The sequence below is a fragment of the Oncorhynchus nerka genome, unplaced genomic scaffold (genome assembly GCF_034236695.1).
Source record: "Oncorhynchus nerka isolate Pitt River unplaced genomic scaffold, Oner_Uvic_2.0 unplaced_scaffold_4209, whole genome shotgun sequence".
Classification (NCBI taxonomy): domain Eukaryota; kingdom Metazoa; phylum Chordata; class Actinopteri; order Salmoniformes; family Salmonidae; genus Oncorhynchus; species Oncorhynchus nerka.
The window spans coordinates 1-17,330 of NW_027037087.1; the positions used below are offsets into that span (position 1 = coordinate 1).

Consider the following 17,330-nt stretch of genomic DNA (forward strand, 5'->3'; position numbering starts at 1 on the left):
GCAGAGCAGTCGCTCAACCTGCTTGTTGCCTGAGTTTCCGCCGGTAGCAGAGCAGTCGCTCAACCTGCTTGTTGCCTGAGTTTCCGCCGGTAGCAGAGCAGTCGCTCAACCTGCTTGTTGCAGAGCAGTCGCTCAACCTGCTTGTTGCAGAGCAGTCGCTCAACCTGCTTGTTGCCTGAGTTTCCGCCGGTAGCAGAGCAGTCGCTCAACCTGCTTGTTGCCTGAGTTTCCGCCGGTAGCAGAGCAGTCGCTCAACCTGCTTGTTGCCTGAGTTTCCGCCGGTAGCAGAGCAGTCGCTCAACCTGCTTGTTGCCTGAGTTTCCCCGGTAGCAGAGCAGTCGCTCAACCTGCTTGTTGCCTGAGTTTCCGCCGGTAGCAGAGCAGTCGCTCAACCTGCTTGTTGCCTGAGTTTCCGCCGGTAGCAGAGCAGTCGCTCAACCTGCTTGTTGCCTGAGTTTCCGCCGGTAGCAGAGCAGTCGCTCAACCTGCTTGTTGCCTGAGTTTCCGCCGGTAGCAGAGCAGTCGCTCAACCTGCTTGTTGCCTGAGTTTCCGCCGGTAGCAGAGCAGTCGCTCAACCTGCTTGTTGCCTGAGTTTCCGCCGGTAGCAGAGCAGTCGCTCAACCTGCTTGTTGCCTGAGTTTCCGCCGGTAGCAGAGCAGTCGCTCAACGTGCTTGTTGCCTGAGTTTCCGCCGGTAGCAGAGCAGTCGCTCAACCTGCTTGTTGCCTGAGTTTCCGCCGGTAGCAGAGCAGTCGCTCAACCTGCTTGTTGCCTGAGTTTCCGCCGGTAGCAGAGCAGTCGCTCAACCTGCTTGTTGCCTGAGTTTCCGCCGGTAGCAGAGCAGTCGCTCAACCTGCTTGTTGCCTGAGTTTCCTCCGGTAGCAGAGCAGTCGCTCAACCTGCTTGTTGCCTGAGTTTCCTCCGTGGTGACATGGTTCTATACATAGTGACACATTAAGTCTGTTTGTGGTTTGGGTACAGTGCAGAAACCCCTTAGTGGTGTTTCTGCTGGGGATGTCTGTCTGTTTTGAAGTGTATGCAAATTGACTATACAAGTTGTGAGGTGTTTTCAACAGTCGAATGTTTCTTAAAAAGACTAGAAGAGAAGTAGTTTTAATTTCACCTCAACCAGGAAATACCATCATGCACCTCAACCAGGAAATACCATCATGCACCTCAACCAGGAAATACCATCATGCACCTCATCCAGGAAATACCATCATGCACCTCAACCAGGAAATACCATCATGCACCTCAACCAGGAAATACCATCATGCACCTCAACCAGGAAATACCATCATGCACCTCAACCAGGAAATACCATCATGCACCTCAACCAGGAAATACCATCATGCACCTCAACCAGGAAATACCATCATGCACGTTGTTAGTTCTGTTTGTGCGGTGAAATTGTGTTGTTCTGAGTCAACTGCAGCTTTTGACAGGTCTTTCTTTACTGTACCTGTCCATGTTACCCGTCATCAAGACGGGACACGACCACAGCCTCAACAACCAGTACGGTTGATCCTGTGTCAAAAAGAAATGTTTTTATAACAGACGTGCCCTCTCGCCATCTTCACAACAACGTTGTCAATATGACTTCGACTGCGATAACTGACGTTTCCAGTCGTGAGTTAAATGGGTCCTTCACATCAGTTGTTGGAAGATGTCTCCAGTTTATCAGTGTACTGGTGTAGCTATGCACATCAGTTGCTAGGCAACTTGCAACTGGCAAGCAAGCAACACATCTTGAAAAGATATTGAAAATTTTGACAATTTTTTGTAACTTTGTTAAACATAATTAGAAAAACAATAGTTGTCATTAAACCGCTAACCACAGAGGGCCTCTGAAATACCAATAAGCTAATGTGCTATTAAAAACAAGCTTGAACACACGCTAATGTCCTAATGAAGGACCAAATCATTCACACGCAGATGCAGCTTTTGAAAATAAAAACTATGGGCTTGAAATGAATATAGATCTAAGGACGTTACAACAACCAAAGCAAAGAGAGAACCCTGAGGGACAACCCATAGATGTTTTATAACTTCAGTGGACCTGCAGTCTGGCACTCTGCAATCACTGCTGCAGGAAGGAACTCTATCACTCTATCACTGCTGCCCTACCCTATACCAGGAGGGAACTCTATCACTGCTGCCCTAAACTATACCAGGAAGGAACTCTATCACTGCTGCCCTACCCTATACCAGGAAGGAACTCTGTTATCACTGCTGCCCTAAACTATACCAGGAAGGAACTCTATCACTGCTGCAGGAAGGAACTCTATCACTCTATCACTGCTGCCCTACCCTATACCAGGAGGGAACTATATCACTGCTGCCTTACCCTATACCAGGAGGGAACTCTATCACTGCTGCCCTACCCTATACCAGGAGGGAACTCTATCACTGCTGCCCTACCCTATACCAGGAAGGAACTCTGTTATCACTGCTGCCCTAAACTATACCAGGAAGGAACTCTATCACTGCTGCAGGAAGGAACTCTATCACTCTATCACTGCTGCCCTACCCTATACCAGGAGGAACTCTGTTATCACTGCTGCCCTAAACTATACCAGGAAGGAACTCTGTTATCATTGCTGCCCTACCCTATACCAGGAAGGAACTCTGTTATCACTGCTGCCCTACCCTATACCAGGAAGGAACTCTGCTGTCACTGCTGCTCCTACCCTATACCAGGAAGGAACTCTATCACTGCTGCCCTACCCTATACCAGGAAGGAACTCTGCTGTCACTGCTGCCCTACCCTATACCAGGAAGGAACTCTGCTGTCACTGCTGCCCTACCCTATACCAGGAAGGAACTCTAGGGTGTCATAGAGCCCTGGTCTAAGTAGTGCCCTATAGGAATAGGGTGTCATAGAGCCTGGTCTAAAGTAGTGCCCTATATAGGGAATAGAGTGCAGTGCCCTATATAGGGAATAGAGTGCCGTAAAGCCCTGATCTAAAGTAGTGCCCTATATAGAGACTAGAGTGCAGTGCCCTATAGGAGAATAGGGTGTCGTGGAGAGCCTGGTCTAAAGTAGTGCCCTATAGTAGGAATAGGGTGCCGTAAAGCCCTGATCTAAGGTAGTGCCCTATGAGTAAGGGAATAGGAGTGCCGTAAAGCCCTGATCTAAAGTAGTGCCCTATATAGGGATTTGGGATGTACAGGGTGCACCAGCCAGTCAGCTACACTCCACTCTGATGATGTTTACAAATAAATGTCTGCATATTTAAAATGATACAGAAACGTCTGGCAACCCCTCTCTCCCCTCATCTTGTCCCGTTCTCCTCTCCAACCCCTCTCTCCCCTCATCTTGTCCTGTTCTCCTCTCCAACCCCCTCTCTCCCTCATCTTGTCCCGTTCTCCTCCAGCCCCTCTCTCCTCATCTTGTCCCATTCTCCTCTCCAACCCCCTCTCTCAGCCTTCATCTTGTCCCGTTCTCCTCTCCAACCCCTCTCTCTCTCCTCCTCCTCCCAACCCCTCTCTCCCCACATCTTGTCCCATTCTCCTCTCAACCCCCTCTCTCACTCCTCTCCCAACCCCCTCTCTCCCCACATCTTGTCCCGTTCTCCTCTCCAACCCCCTCTCCTCCTCTCCAACCCCCTCTCTCCCACTCCCCTCTCCAACCCCTCTCTCCCTGCATCTTGTCCCGTTCTCCTCTCCAACCCCCTCTCTCCCCATCATCTTGTCCCGTTCTCCTCTCCAACTCCCCTCTCCTCCCCTCATCTTGTCCGTTCTCCTCTCCAACCCCCTCTCTCCCCTCATCTTGTCCGTTCCTCCTCTCCAACCCCCTCTCTCCCCACATCTTGTCCCGTTCTCCTCTCCAACCCCCTCTCTCCCCTCATCTTGTCCCGTTCTCCTCTCCAACCCCCTCTCTCCCCCATCTCGACCCTTCTCCTCTCCAGCCCTCTCTACCCCCTCTCCAACCCCTCTCCCCCTCTCTGCCTCTCTCTCTCCAACCCCATCTCTCTCCTCTCCAGCCCCGCTCTCTCCCCATCATCTTGTCCCGTTCTCCTCTCCAACCCCTCTCTCGGTCCCGTTCTCCTCCAGCCCCCTCTCTCCTCCTCTCAACCCCTCTCTCCACTCATCTTGTCCCGTTCTCCTCTCCAACCCCCTCTCTCCCCTCATCTTGTCCGTTCTCTCTCCAACCCCTCTCTCCCCTCATCTTGTCCCGCTTCTCCTCTCCAACCCCTCTCTCCTCCTCTCCAACCCCCTCTCTCCTCCTCTCCCACCCGCTCTCCTCCTCTCCAACCCCCGTCTCTCTCCCTCATCTTGTCCCGTTCTCCTCTCCAACCCCTCTCTCCCCTCATCTTGTCCCGTTATCCCTCCAACCCCCTCTCTCCTCCTCTCCAAACCCCTCTCTCCATCTCATCTTGTCCCGTTCTCCTCTCCAACCCCTCTCTCCTCCTCTCCAACCCCCTCTCTCCTCCTCTCCAACCCACTCTCCTCCCTCTCCAGCCCACTTCCCTCTCCCTCATCTTGTCCCGTTCTCCTCTCCAACCCCCTCTCTCCCTCATCTTGTCCGTTCTCCTCTCCAACCCCTCTCTCCCCTCATCTTGTCCCGTTCTCCTCTCCAACCCCCTCTCTCCTCCTCTCCAACTCTCTCCCCTCCCATCTTGTCCCGTTCTCCTCTCCAACCCCTCTCTCCCCTCATCTTGTCCCGTTCTCCTTTCCAACCCCCTCTATACCCTCATCTTGTCCTGCTTCTCCTCTCCAACCCCTCTCTCCTCATCTTGTCCCGTTCTCCTCTCCAACCCCCTCTCTCCCCTCATCTTGTCCCGTTCTCCTCTCCAACCCTCTCTCCCTCATCTTGTCCCGTTCTCTCTCCAACCCCTCTCTCCCCTCATCTTGTCCCGTTCTCCTCTCAACCCCTCTCTCCCTCATCTTGTCCCGTTCTCCTCTCCAACCCCTCTCTTCTCCTCCTCTCCAACCCCTCTCTCCCCTCATCTTGTCCCGTTCTCCCTCTCCAACCCCTCTCCTCCTCTCCAACTCCCCTCTCTCCTCATGCTTGTCCCGCTTCTCCTCTCCAGCCCCTCTCTCCCCTCATCTTGTCCGTTCTCCTCTCCAACCCCTCTCTCCCTCATCTTGTCCCGTTCTCCTCTCCAGCCCCTCTCTCCCCTCATCTTGTCCTGTTCTCCTCTCCAACCCCTCTCTCCTCACATCTTGTCCGTTCTCCTCTCAACCCCTCTCTCCCTCATCTTGTCCCGCTCTCCTCTCCAACCCCTCTCTCCCCTCATCTTGTCCGTTCTCCTCTCCAACCCCTCCCTCCTCTCCAACCCCCTCTCTCCTCCTCTCCAACCCCTCCTCCCTCCTCTCCAACCCCTCTCTCCCCTCATCTTGTCCCGTTCTCCTCTCCAACCCCTCTCTCCCTCATCTATCCCGCTCTCCTCTAACTCCTCTCCCTCCTCTCCAACCCTCTCTCCTCCTCCAACCCCCTCTCTCCTCCTCTCCGCCCCCTCCCCTCATCTTGTCCCGTTCTCCTCTCCAACCCCTCTCTCCCCTCATCTTGTCCCGTTATCCTCTCCAACCCTCTCTCCTCCTCTCAACCCTCTCCACTCATCTTGTCCCGTTCTCCTCTCCAACCCTCTCTCCTCCTCTCCAACCCCCTCTCTCCTCCTCTCCAACCCCTCTCTCCTCCTCTCCAACCCCTCTCTCCCTCATCTTGTCCCGTTCTCCTCTCCAACCCCTCTCTCCCCTCATCTTGTCCCGTCTCACTCCAACCCCCTCTCTCCCCTCTCCAACCCCTCTCTCCCCTCATCTTGTCCCGTTCTCCTCTCAACCCTCTCTCCCCTCATCTTGTCCCGTTCTCTCAACCCCCTCTCTACCCTCATCTTGTCCCGTTCTCCTCTCCAACCCCCTCTCTCCCCTCATCTTGTCCCGTTCTCCTCTCCAACCCCCTCTCTCCCCTGCTTGTTCTTTCTCCTCTCCAACTGCCTTCATTTTGCAGGAACTAATGGGGATCCATAATAAACCCCAGGAAGAGTAGCTGCTGCCTTGGCAGGAACTAATGGGGATCCATAATAAACCCCAGGAAGAGTAGCTGCTGCCTTGGCAGGAACTAATGGGGATCCATAATAAACCCCAGGAAGAGTAGCTGCTGCCTTGACAGGAACTAATGGGGATCCATAATAAACCCCAGGAAGAGTAGCTGCTGCCTTGGCAGGTACTAATGGGGATCCATAATAAACCCCAGGAAGAGTAGCTGCTGCCTTGGCAGGAACTAATGGGGATCCATAATAAACCCCAGGAAGAGTAGCTGCTGCCTCGTGACAGGGAACCAATGGGGATCCATAATAAACCCCAGGAAGAGTAGCTGCTGCCTTGACAGGAACTAATGGGGATCCATAATAAACCCCAGGAAGAGTAGCTGCTTCCTTGGCAGGAACCAATGGGGATCCATAATAAACCCCAGGAAGAGTAGCTGCTGCCTTGACAGGAACCAAATGGGGGATCCATAATAAACCCCCAGGAAGAGTAGCTGCTGCCTTAGCAGGAACTAATGGGGATCCATAATAAACCCCAGGAAGAGTAGCTGCTGGCCTTGACAGGAACCAATGGGGATCCAGCAATAAAACCCCAGGAAGAGTAGCTGCTGCCTTGGCAGGAACTAACGGGGATCCACACATAAACCCCAGGAAGAGTGGCTGTAATCTTAGCAGGAAATCCAATGGGGATCCATAATGAACCCCAGGAAGAGTAATGCTGCTGCCTTGACCAGGAGACTAATGGGGATCCATAACAAACCCCAGGAAGAGTAGCTGCTGCCTTGGCAGGAACTAATGGGGATCCATAATCAAACCCCAGGAAGAGTAGCTGACTTAGCAGGAACTAATGGGGATCCATAATAAACCCCAGGAAGAGTAGCTGCTGCCTTGACAGGAACTAATGGGGATCCATAATAAACCCCAGGAAGAGTAGCTGCTGCCTTGGCAGGAACTAATGGAGATCCATAATAAATACAAATACAACCCCCTCTCTCCCCTGCTTGCTCTTTCTCCTCTGCCTCTCTCTTCTCTCCAGGTGAGTTGATTGATCCTCCTTTGACTTCAGAGCCGTTAAACTTCATCTCCCAGCAGGCACCTCTCACCCACTGAGCTTTTAACCCAGACATTGGCTCTAATCAACACCCTCTTTACCTCCGATACTCTTCTCTCTCCTCCCTTTCCATCCTCTCTCTCCTCCCTTTCCATCCTCTCTCCTCCCTTTCCATCCTCTCTCCTCCCTTTCCATTCTTCTCTCCTCCCTTTCCATTCCCTCTCTCCTCTCCCTTTCCATTCCTTCTCTCCTCCCTTTCCATTCCTCTCTCCTCCTCTTTCCATCCTCTCTTCTCCCTTTCCATCCTCTCTCTCCTCCCTTTCCATTCTTCTCTCCTCCCTTTCCATTCCTCTCCTCCTCCCTTTCCATTCCTCTCTCCTCCCTTTCCATTCTTCTCTCCTCCCTTTCCATTCCTCTCTCCTCCCTTTCCATTCCTCTCTCCTCCCTTTCCATTCCACTCTCTTTCCTCCTTTCCATTCCTCTCTCCTCCACTTTCCATTCCTCTCCCTCACTCATATACCAGTGGGAACAGCTGTCTGTCTGCTTGTTCTAAATACTAACCTTTCACCCCTCTGGTTCGATCCATCCCCAGGGAGGCCATGTGAGAGGTGGGGTCGAGCTAACCCCTTCTTGTTTTTTAGTAGGGAAATGGGGAGGATTGTAATTTTCCTGGGTGGTAAATTGATCACTGAGGCCTTTCAATGGAAGCGTCCTCTCCTCCTCGCTCTTCACCCTGTCCCTCTTCAACCTGTCCCTCTTCACCCTGTCCCTCTTCACCCTGTCCCTCTTCACCCTGTCCCTCTTCACCATGTCCCTCCTCTTCTAAAGCCCCTGGCATGTCCCTCTTCTTCTAAAGCCCCTGGCATGTCCCTCCTCTTCTAAAGCCCCTGGCATGTCCCTCTTCTTCTAAAGCCCCTGGCATGTCCCTCTTCTTCTAAAGCCCCTGGCATGTCCCTCCTCTACTAAAGCCCCTGGCATGTCCCTCCTCTTCTAAAGCCCCTGGCATGTCCCTCCTCTTCTAAAGCCCCTGGCATGTCCCTCCTCTACTAAAGCCCCTGGCATGTCCCTCCTCTTCTAAAGCCCCTGGCATGTCCCTCCTCTTCTAAAGACCCTGGCATGTCCACCATGTCCTCCCGTCATTAATCGTCCCCTGACACGCCATTGATTAATGACATCCACTGTCTCACTATCTCTCTCTCTCTGTCTTTCTTTCTTTCACTCTCTCTGAACAGTGAACATTACACTTACAAAAGTTCCAAGTTAATAGAGACATTTCAAATGTCATATTATGTCTATGTACAGTGTTGTAATGATGTGCAAATAGTTAAAAGTTAAAATAAATAAACATAAATATGGGTTGTATTTACAATGGTGTTTGTTCTTCACTGGTTGCCCTTTTCTCGTGGCAACAGGTCACACATCTTGCTGCTGTGATGGCACACTGTGGAATTTCACCCAGTAGATATGGGAGTTTATCAAAATATCAAATTCTTTGTGGATCTGTGTAATGTGAAGGAAATATGTGTCTTTAATATGGTCATACATTTGGCAGGAGGTTAGGAAGTGCAGCTCAGTTTCCACCTCATTTTGTGGGCAGTGAGCACATAGCCTGTCTTCTCTTGAGAGCCATGTCTACCTGCGGCTTTTCTCAGCCATGCAAGGACTATGCTCACTGAGTCTGTACATAGTCAAAGCTTTCCTTAATTTGGGTCAGTCACAGTGGTCAGGTATTCTGCCACTGTGTACTCTGTTAGGGCCAAATAGCATTCTAGTTTGCTCTGTTTTTTGTTAATTCTTTCCAATGTGTCAAGTAATTATATTTTTGTTTTCTCATGATTTGGTTGGGTCTAATTGTGCTCCTGTCCTGGGGCAGTGTGTTAACCCCTCTCTCTTCTCTCTCTCCTGTCCTAGCTCAGTGTGTTAACCCCTCTCTCTCCTGTCCTAGCTCAGTGTGTTAACCCCTCTCTCTCTCTCCTGTCCTAGCTCAGTGTGTTAACCCCTCTCTCTCTCCTGTCCTAGCTCAGTGTGTTAACCCTCTCTCCTGTCCTAGCTCAGTGTGTTAACCCCTCTCCTCTCTCCTGTCCTAGCTCAGTGTGTTAACCCTCTCTCTCCTGTCCTAGCTCAGTGTGTTAACCTCTCTCTCCTGTCCTAGCTCAGTGTGTTAACCCCTCTCTCTCTCCTGTCCTAGCTCAGTGTGTTAACTCTCTCTCTCCTGTCCTAGCTCAGTGTGTAACCCTCTCTCTCTCCTGTCCTAGCTCAGTGTGTTAACCCCTCTCTCTCCTGTCCTAGCTCAGTGTGTTAACCCCTCTCTCTCCTGTCCTAGCTCAGTGTGTTAACCCCTCTCTCTCCTGTCCTAGCTCAGTGTGTTAACCCCTCTCTCTCCTGTCCTAGCTCAGTGTGTTAACTAGCTCAGTGTGTGCCCCTCTCTCCTGTCCTAGCTCAGTGTGTTAACCCCTCTCTCTCCTGTCCTAGCTCAGTGTGTTAACCCCTCTCTCCTGTCCTAGCTCAGTGTGTTAACCCCTCTCTCTCTCCTGTCCTACTCAGTGTGTTAACTCTCTCTCTCCTGTCCTAGCTCAGTGTGTTAACCTCTCTCCTGTCCTAGCTCAGTGTGTTAACCCCTCTCTCTCTCTCCTGTCCTAGCTCAGTGTGTTAACCCCTCTTCTCTCTCTGTCCTAGCTCAGTGTTAACCCCTCTCTCTCTCTCTGTCCAAGCTCAGTGTGTTAACCCCTCTCTCTCTCTCCTGTCCTAGCTCAGTGTGTGCCCTCTCTCTCTCTCTGTCCTAGCTCAGTGTTAACCCCTCTCTCTCTCCTGTCCTAGCTCAGTGTGTTAACCCCTGTCTCTCTCCTGTCCCTAGCTCAGTCTTAACCCCTCTCACTCCTGTCCTAGCTCAGTGTGTTAACCCCTCTCTCTCTGTCCTAGCTCAGTGTATTAACCCCTCTCTCTCTCCTGTCCTAGCTCCAGTGTGCATCCCCTCTCTCTCCTGTCCCTAGCTCAGTGTGTTAACCCCTCTCTCTCTCCTGTCCTAGCTCAGTGTGTTAACCTCTCTCTCCTGTCCTAGCTCAGTGTGTTAACCCCTCTCTCTCCTGTCCTAGCTCAGTGTGTTAACCTCTCTCTCCTGTCCTAGCTCAGTGTTAACCTCTCTCCTGTCCTAGCTCAGTGTGTTAACCCCTCTCTCTCCTGCTCCTAGCTCAGTGTGTTAACTCTCTCTCTCCTGTCCTCAGTCAGTGTTTAACCCCTCTCTCTCCTGTCCTAGCTCAGTGTGTTAACCCCCTCTCTCTCCTGTCCTAGCCCAGTGTGTTAACCCTCTCTCTCCTGTCCTAGCTCAGTGTGTTAACCCCTCTCTCTCTCCTGTCCTAGCTCAGTGTGGCACCTCTCTCTCCTCCTGTCCTAGCTCAGTGTGTTAACCCCTCTCTCTCTCTCCTGTCCTAGCTCAGTGTGTTAACCCCTCTCTCTCTCTCCTGTCCTAGCTCCAGTATGAACCCTCTCTCTCTCTCCTGTCCTAGCTCAGTGTGTTAACCCCTCTCTCTCTCTCCTGTCCTAGCTCCCAGTGTGTGCCCCTCTCTCTCTCCTGTCCTAGCTCAGTGTGTTAACCCCTCTCTCTTCTCTCCTGTCCTAGCTCAGTGTTAACCACAGCTCAGTGTATTTAACCCCTCTCTCTCTCCTGTCCTAGCTCAGTGTTAACCCCTCTCTCTCTCCTGTCCTAGCTCAGTGTGTTAACCCCTCTCTCTCTCCTGTCCTAGCTCAGTGTTAACCCCTCTCTCTCCTGTCCTAGCTCAGTGTGTTAACCTCTCACTCCTGTCCTAGCTCAGTGTGTTAACCCCCCTCTCTCTCCTCTAGCTCAGTGTATTAACCCCTCTCTCTCTCCTGTCCTAGCTCAATGTGTTAACCCCTCTCACTCCTGTCCTAGCTCAGTGTGTTAACCCCTCTCTCTCCTGTCCTAGCTCAGTGTGTTAACCTCCTCTCTCTCCTGTCCTAGCTCAGTGTGTTAACCCTCTCTCTCTCCTGTCCTAGCTCAGTGTGTTAACCCCTCTCTCTCTCTCCTGTCCTAGCTCAGTGTGTTAACCCCTCTCTCTCCTGTCCTAGCTCAGTGTGTTAACCCCTCTCTCTCTCTCCTGTCCTAGCTCAGTGTATTAGCCCCTCTCTCTCCTGTCCTAGCTCAGTGTGTTAACCCCTCTCTCTCTCTCCTGTCCTAGCTCAGTGTGAGTGTGCGGGTGGAGGTGATGAAGAGGGGGATGAAGGCTCTGCGGCAGCTCAGAGAGAAGAGTAGAAAAAGGGGTGTAGACGACGTGGAGTCAGACAGAAGCGACACCTCCAGCTTTGACCACGCCCTCTCCCACCTGCAGCAGTCCTTGGCTCACCTGGACACGCTAGGCCACTCCTTCATCCTGTCACTCAAAGATAGCAACCAGGTAACTCCTCCCCTTCCTGTGACTCATGACTGAGTCATCCAGGTGCTTCTGTAATGATAAATAGTACTGATCAGTTGTCAAACCCCGAGTCAACGTGAAGTTATCCATTTGAGCTAAAGCCTAGGCATTACGCTGGGAGCTTACACAACTCTCCCTCACCCTGGTACACTAAAACTACATCATATATATGATTATGTCTGTCAGCTGAGAGTTTGTGTTGAGCTGTGCAGGGCTACAGAGACCAGTTATATTAAAGCTGTTTCATGTTGATGTTTAAAATGAGACTGAAGCTGTCAACTCTACACACTGGAATGAACACACACAGAAACAGGCACATCCCTACTCTGTCTGTCTCTCTCTCTCTCTCTCTCTCTCTCTCTCTCTCTCTCTCTCTCTCTTCCCTACTCTCTCTCTGTATCTCTGTCTCTCTCTCTCTCTCCCCCCTACTCTCTGTCTGTATCTCTGTTCTCTCTCTCTCTTGTCTCTCTCTCTTCCCTACTCTCTCTGTATCTCTGTCTCTCTCTCTCTCTCTCTCTCTCTCTCTCTCTCTCTGTCTCTCTCTGTCTCTCTCTCTCTGTCTCTCTCTCTCTCTCCCTGCTCTCTCTCTCTCTTCTCTCTCTCTCTCTCTGTATCTCTGTCTCTCTCTCTCTCTCTCTCTCTCTCTCTCCCTACTCTCTGTCTCTGTCTCTCTCTCTCTGTCTCTCTCTCTCTGCTCTCTCTCTCTCTCTTCTCTCTCTCTCTCTCTCTCTCCACTCTCTCTGTATCTCTGTCTCTCTCTCTCCCCTCACTCTCTCTCTCTCTCTCTCTCTCTCTCTCTCTCTCTCTCTCTCTCTCTCTCTCTCCTCTCCCTCTGTCTCTCTCTCTTCCCCCCATTTCTCTTCTTCTCTCTTCCCCCTTTCTCACTCTCTCTACTCTCTCTCTCTCTCTCCCTATCTCTCTCTTCTCTCTACTTTACTCTCTCTCTTCCTCTCTCTTCTCCCTACTTGTCTCTCTTCCTCATCTGTCTTCTCTCTCTTCTCCCTACTCTCTCTCCTCTCTCTCTCCCTTTCTCTCTTCCCCTACTCTCTCTCTCCCCTACTCTCTCTCTCACTCCCCTACTCTCTCTCACTTCTCTACTTTCTCACTTCTCCTACTTCTCTCTCTTTCTTCCCCTATCTTTCTCCCAATTTCTTTCTCCCTATTTCTCTCTCTCCTATTTCTCTCTTTCTCCCCCTTACTCTCTTCTCATACTCTCTTTCTCTCCCTACTTTCTCTCTCCTACTCTCTTCCCTACTTCTCCCCTTACTCTCTCTCTCCCCTACTTGTCTCTTCTCCCTACTTGTCTCTCTCCCTACTTGTCTCTCTTCCCTACTCTCTACTTTCTCCCCATCTCTTCTCTTCCCTACTACTTTCTCCTTACTTTCTCCTCACTTTCTCCTCATTTCCTCTTCTCCTCATTTCTCTCATACTTCTTTCTCCTTTACTCTCTCTCCCTACTCTCTCCCCTTACTCTCTCTCTCCCCTACTTTCTCTCTCCCTACTCTCTCTCCTCTACTCTCTCTCTCCCTCCCTTCTCTCTCTTCCCTACTCTCTCTTCCCTTTACTCTCTCTCTCCCTACTCTCTCTCTCTCCTACTCTCTCTCTCTCCCTACTCTCTTCTCCCTTACTCTCTCTCTCCCTTACTCTCTCTCTCTCTATCTCTCTCTCCCTACTTTCTCTCTCCTACTACTCTCTCCCCCTTATTCTCTCTCTCCTTACTCTCTCTCTCCCTACTCTCTCTCCCTCCTCTACTCCTTCTCTCTCCCTTACTCTTCTCTCTCTCCTCTCTACTCTCTCTCTCCCTTACTCTCTCTCTCTTTACTCTCTCTCTTTCCCTACTCTCTCTCTTCCCTACTCTCTCTTCCCTACTCTCTCTCTCTACTCTCTCTCTCTCCCTATCTCTCTCTCACCCCTTACTTTCTCTCTCACTCCCTACTCTCTTCTTCTACTTTCTTTCTCCCTACTTTCTTCGCTCTTACTTCGCTTCTCCTTTACTTTCGCTTCTCCTTTACTCTCGCTCTCCCTTTACTTTCTCTCCTCTTACTTTCTCCCTTTACTCTCTCTCCCCTTTACTCTCTCTCCCCTTACTTCTCTCCCTACTCTCTCTCCCATCTGTCTTCTCCCACTTGTCTCTCTCTCCTACTCTGTCTTCTCTCCCTACTTCTCTCTCTCCCTCTCTCTCCCCTACTCTCTTCTCTCTCTACTCACTCTCTCTCACTCCCTACTCTCTCTCTCACCCCTACTCTCTCTCTCATCTCCCTACTTTCTCTCTCTCTTTCTCTCTTCCTACTCTTTCTCCTTTCCCTCTACTTCTCTCGCTCTCCCTTACTGCTCTCCTTACTCTCTTCCTTACTCTCTCTCCCCTTACTTCTCTCTCTTCCCTACTCTCTTCTCTCCCTTACTCTCTCTCTTCCCTACTCTCTCACTCTCCTACTCTCCTCTCTCCCCTACTCTCTCTCCCTACTCTCTCTTCCTCACTTGTCTCTTCCTTACTTTCTCTCTCTCTCTCTCTCTCCCTACTCTCTCTCTTCCTACTCACTCTTCTCCCTTACTCTCTCTCTCTACTCTCTCACTCTCCATCTATATCTCTCCCTACTTTCTCCCTTATCTCTCTTCCCTACTCTCTCTCTCCCTTACTCTCTCTCCCTTACTCTCTCTCCCCTATCTCTTCTCTTCCCTACTTTCTCTTCCTACTCTCTCTCTTCCTTACTCTCTCACTCTCCTACTCTCTCTCTCCCCTACTTTCTCTCCCTTACTTTCTCCCCTTACTCTCTCTCTCCCTACTCTCTCTCTCCCTACTCTCTCTCTTCTCCCCTACTCTCTCTCTTCCCTACTCTCTCTCTCCTACTCTCTCTCTCCCACTTCTCTCGCTCTCCCCTACTCTCTCTCTCTACTCTCTCTCTTCTTCCCTACTCCTCTCTTTCTCCTCTACTCTCTTCTCTTCCTTTACTTCTCTCCCTTTCTTCCTCTCCCTCACTCTCTACTTCTTCCCTGACTTCTCTCTCCTTTTTCTTCTCCTCCTTACTCTTCTCCTCTACTTTCTCCCTTACTTTCTCCTCTCTACTCTCTCTCCCTCATTTCTCTCCTCTTCTCTCTCTCGCACTCTCTCTCTACCCTTCACTTCTCTCTTTCCTTTCTTCTCCTCTACTCTCTCCCTCCTCTCTCGCTTCTTCTCCCTTCTCTCTTCTCTCCCTTACTTTCTCTCTCCCTTACTCTCACTTCTCTTTCTTCCTTCTCTCTCTACTTTCTTTCTCCCCTCTCCCTACTTTCTCTCTTCTCTCTCTCCTACTTTCTCTCTCTCCTCCTTATTCTCTCTCTCTTTCTCCCTTTCTCTCTTCTCCCCATTCTCTTCTCCGCTTACTTCTCTTCTCTCTCCCTACTCTCTCTCTCTCTCCTCACTCTCTCTCTCTTCCTCTCTCTCCCCTATTCTCTCTCTCCCCCTCATTCTCTTCCCTACTCTCTCCCCCCTACTTCTCTCTTCCTACTCTCTCTTCTCCCCTCTTCTCCCCTACTTCTCCCCTACTCTCTCTCTTTCCCTACTCTCTCTGTCCCCTACTCTCTCTCTTCCTCTACTCTCTTCTCCCTTACTCTCTCTCTGTCCCCTACTCTCTCTCCCTTACTCTCTCTTCCTTACTCTCTCTCCCCTACTTCTCTCTTCTTCCCTACTTTCTCTCTTCCCTTTACTCTCTCTCTCCTCTACTCTCTCACTCTCTACTCCCTCTCTCTCTCCTACTCTCTCTTCTTCCCTACTCTGTCTCTTCCTACTTCTCTCTCTCTCTCTCTCTCCCTACTCTCTCTCTCCTACTCACTTTCTCTCTCCTTCTACTCTCTCTCTCCCTACCTCTACTCTCCTACTTATCTCTCTCCCTTATTTCTCCTTACTCTCCTTCTCTCTTTCTCCTACTTCTCCTCCCTACTTTCTCCTCCTACTTTCTTCTTCCTACTCCTCTTCCCTATCTCCCTCTCTTCCCTACTCTCACTTCCTCCTACTTTCTCTCTCTCCCCTACTTTCTCCCTCCTTACTCCTCTCTCCCTACTTTCTCCCTCTCATTCTCTCCCTACTTCTCTCTCTTATTCCCTACTTCTCTCTCTCCTACTTCTCTCTCTACTTCTTCGCTTCTCCCCATTTCTCTCTCTTCCCTTACTTCTCTTTTCCTTTACTTCTCCTACTTTCTTCTCTTCTCACTTTCTCCCTACTCTCTCTCTTCCCTACTTCTCTCTCTCTTCCCCTATCTCTTTCTCTCTCTCTACTTTCCCTTACTTCCTCTCTCCCCACTTCTCTCTACTTCTTCTCTTCTCCCTTACTTTCTCTCCTCTCCTCTCTCTCCCTCTTTCTCGCGTATCTTCTTGTCTCTCTATCTCTTTCTTTCCTCTTTGATTTCTCTCTCCTTATCTATCTTCTCCATTATCTTCACTCATTCTCTCTACTTGCATCTCTACTCTCTCTTCTCCTACTCTTCTCTCCCTACATTTCTCTCTCATCTCTATCTTTCTTCTCCCTTACTTTCTTCTCCTCTTACTTTCTCTCTCCCTTACTTCTCTCTCTCTCTCCCTTTACTCTCTCCCCTCTCTTCTCCCCTACTTCCTCTCTACTTTCTTCCCCTTACTCTCTCTCTCCCCATTATTCTCTTCTCTTCCCTTACTTCTCTCTCTGTCCCTTACTTCTCTCTTCCTCTACTTCTCTCTTTCCCTACTCTCTTCTCCTCTACTCTCTCTCCTCCTCTCTCTTTTCCCCTACTTTCTGTCTCCTACTTTCTCTTCCTCTTACTTTCTCTCTTCCCATTTCTCTCACTCTCTCTCCCTCTACTTTCTCTGCATCTTCTCTCCTCCTTTACTCTCTCCCTTACTTTCTCCCCTTACTCTCTCCTTATTTTCTCTCCCTTACTTTCTTCTCTCTCCTTACTTCTCTCTCCCCCTCTACTCTCTCCTCTTACTTTCTTCCTACTTACTCTCTCTCAGGAACGGTTGCAGAGCTACAGTCGTACCTATGATCTCTCCCGTTCTGAACGGTCCAAAGTCCAGGCCCTGGCTGTCACCATGGCGAAAGACGGACAGCCACTGGAGCAAATCGGAGAGCTGCTGGGCATCGCTGTGGGCAACCTGGACCTGTCAATCAAAACCGTTCTGCAGGTGGCCGTGGAGAATGTAGTCTCTGCCCTCAGGTATAAACTCCTCATTTTACCTCATCTCTCTCGCTCTCTCTCTCTAGTCTGGTGTATATAGTCTGGTGTATATAGTCTGGTGTATATAGTCTGGTGTATATAGTCTGGTGTATATAGTCTGGTGTATATAGTCTAGTGTATATAGTCTAGTGTATATAGTCCAGTGTATATAGTCCGGTGTATATAGTCTGCGTAGTCGTATATAGTCCGGTGTATATAGTCCAGTGTATAGGATAGTCCGGTGCATATAGTCTGGTGTATATAGTCCAGTGTATATAGTCCGGTGTATATAGTCCAGTGTATATAGTCCGGTGTATATAGTCCAGTGTATATAGTCTGGTGTATATAGTCTGGTGTATATAGTCTAGTGTATATAGTCCAGGTCGTATATAGTCCAGTGTATATAGTCTAGTGTATATAGTCCAGTGTATATAGTCCTAGTGTATATAGTCCGGTGTATAGGATAGTCTGGTGTATATAGTCTAGTGTATATAGTCTAGTGTATAGGATAGTCTGGTGTATATAGTCTGGTGTATATAGTCTAGTGTATATAGTCTCAGTGTATATAGTCTGGTGTATATAGTCTGGTGTATATAGTCTAGTGTATATAGTCTAGTGTATATAGTCTGGTGTATATAGTCCAGTGTATATAGTCTAGTGTATATAGTCTGGTGTATATAGTCTAGTGTATATAGTCTGG

At 50.1% G+C, this 17,330-nt stretch overlaps 1 protein-coding gene across 1 annotated transcript; it reads left to right on the plus strand.

Annotated features, from left to right (window-relative positions):
• Window positions 1-11,214: 11,214 nt before the first annotated feature.
• Window positions 11,215-16,676, plus strand: LOC135566556 (NBAS subunit of NRZ tethering complex-like; the record flags this gene model as incomplete). Its single annotated transcript, XM_065014246.1, has 2 exons — window positions 11,215-11,450; window positions 16,428-16,676. Coding segments are annotated over exons 1-2 (438 nt in total), but the record flags the coding sequence as incomplete, so codon positions are not given.
• Window positions 16,677-17,330: the final 654 nt, after the last annotated feature.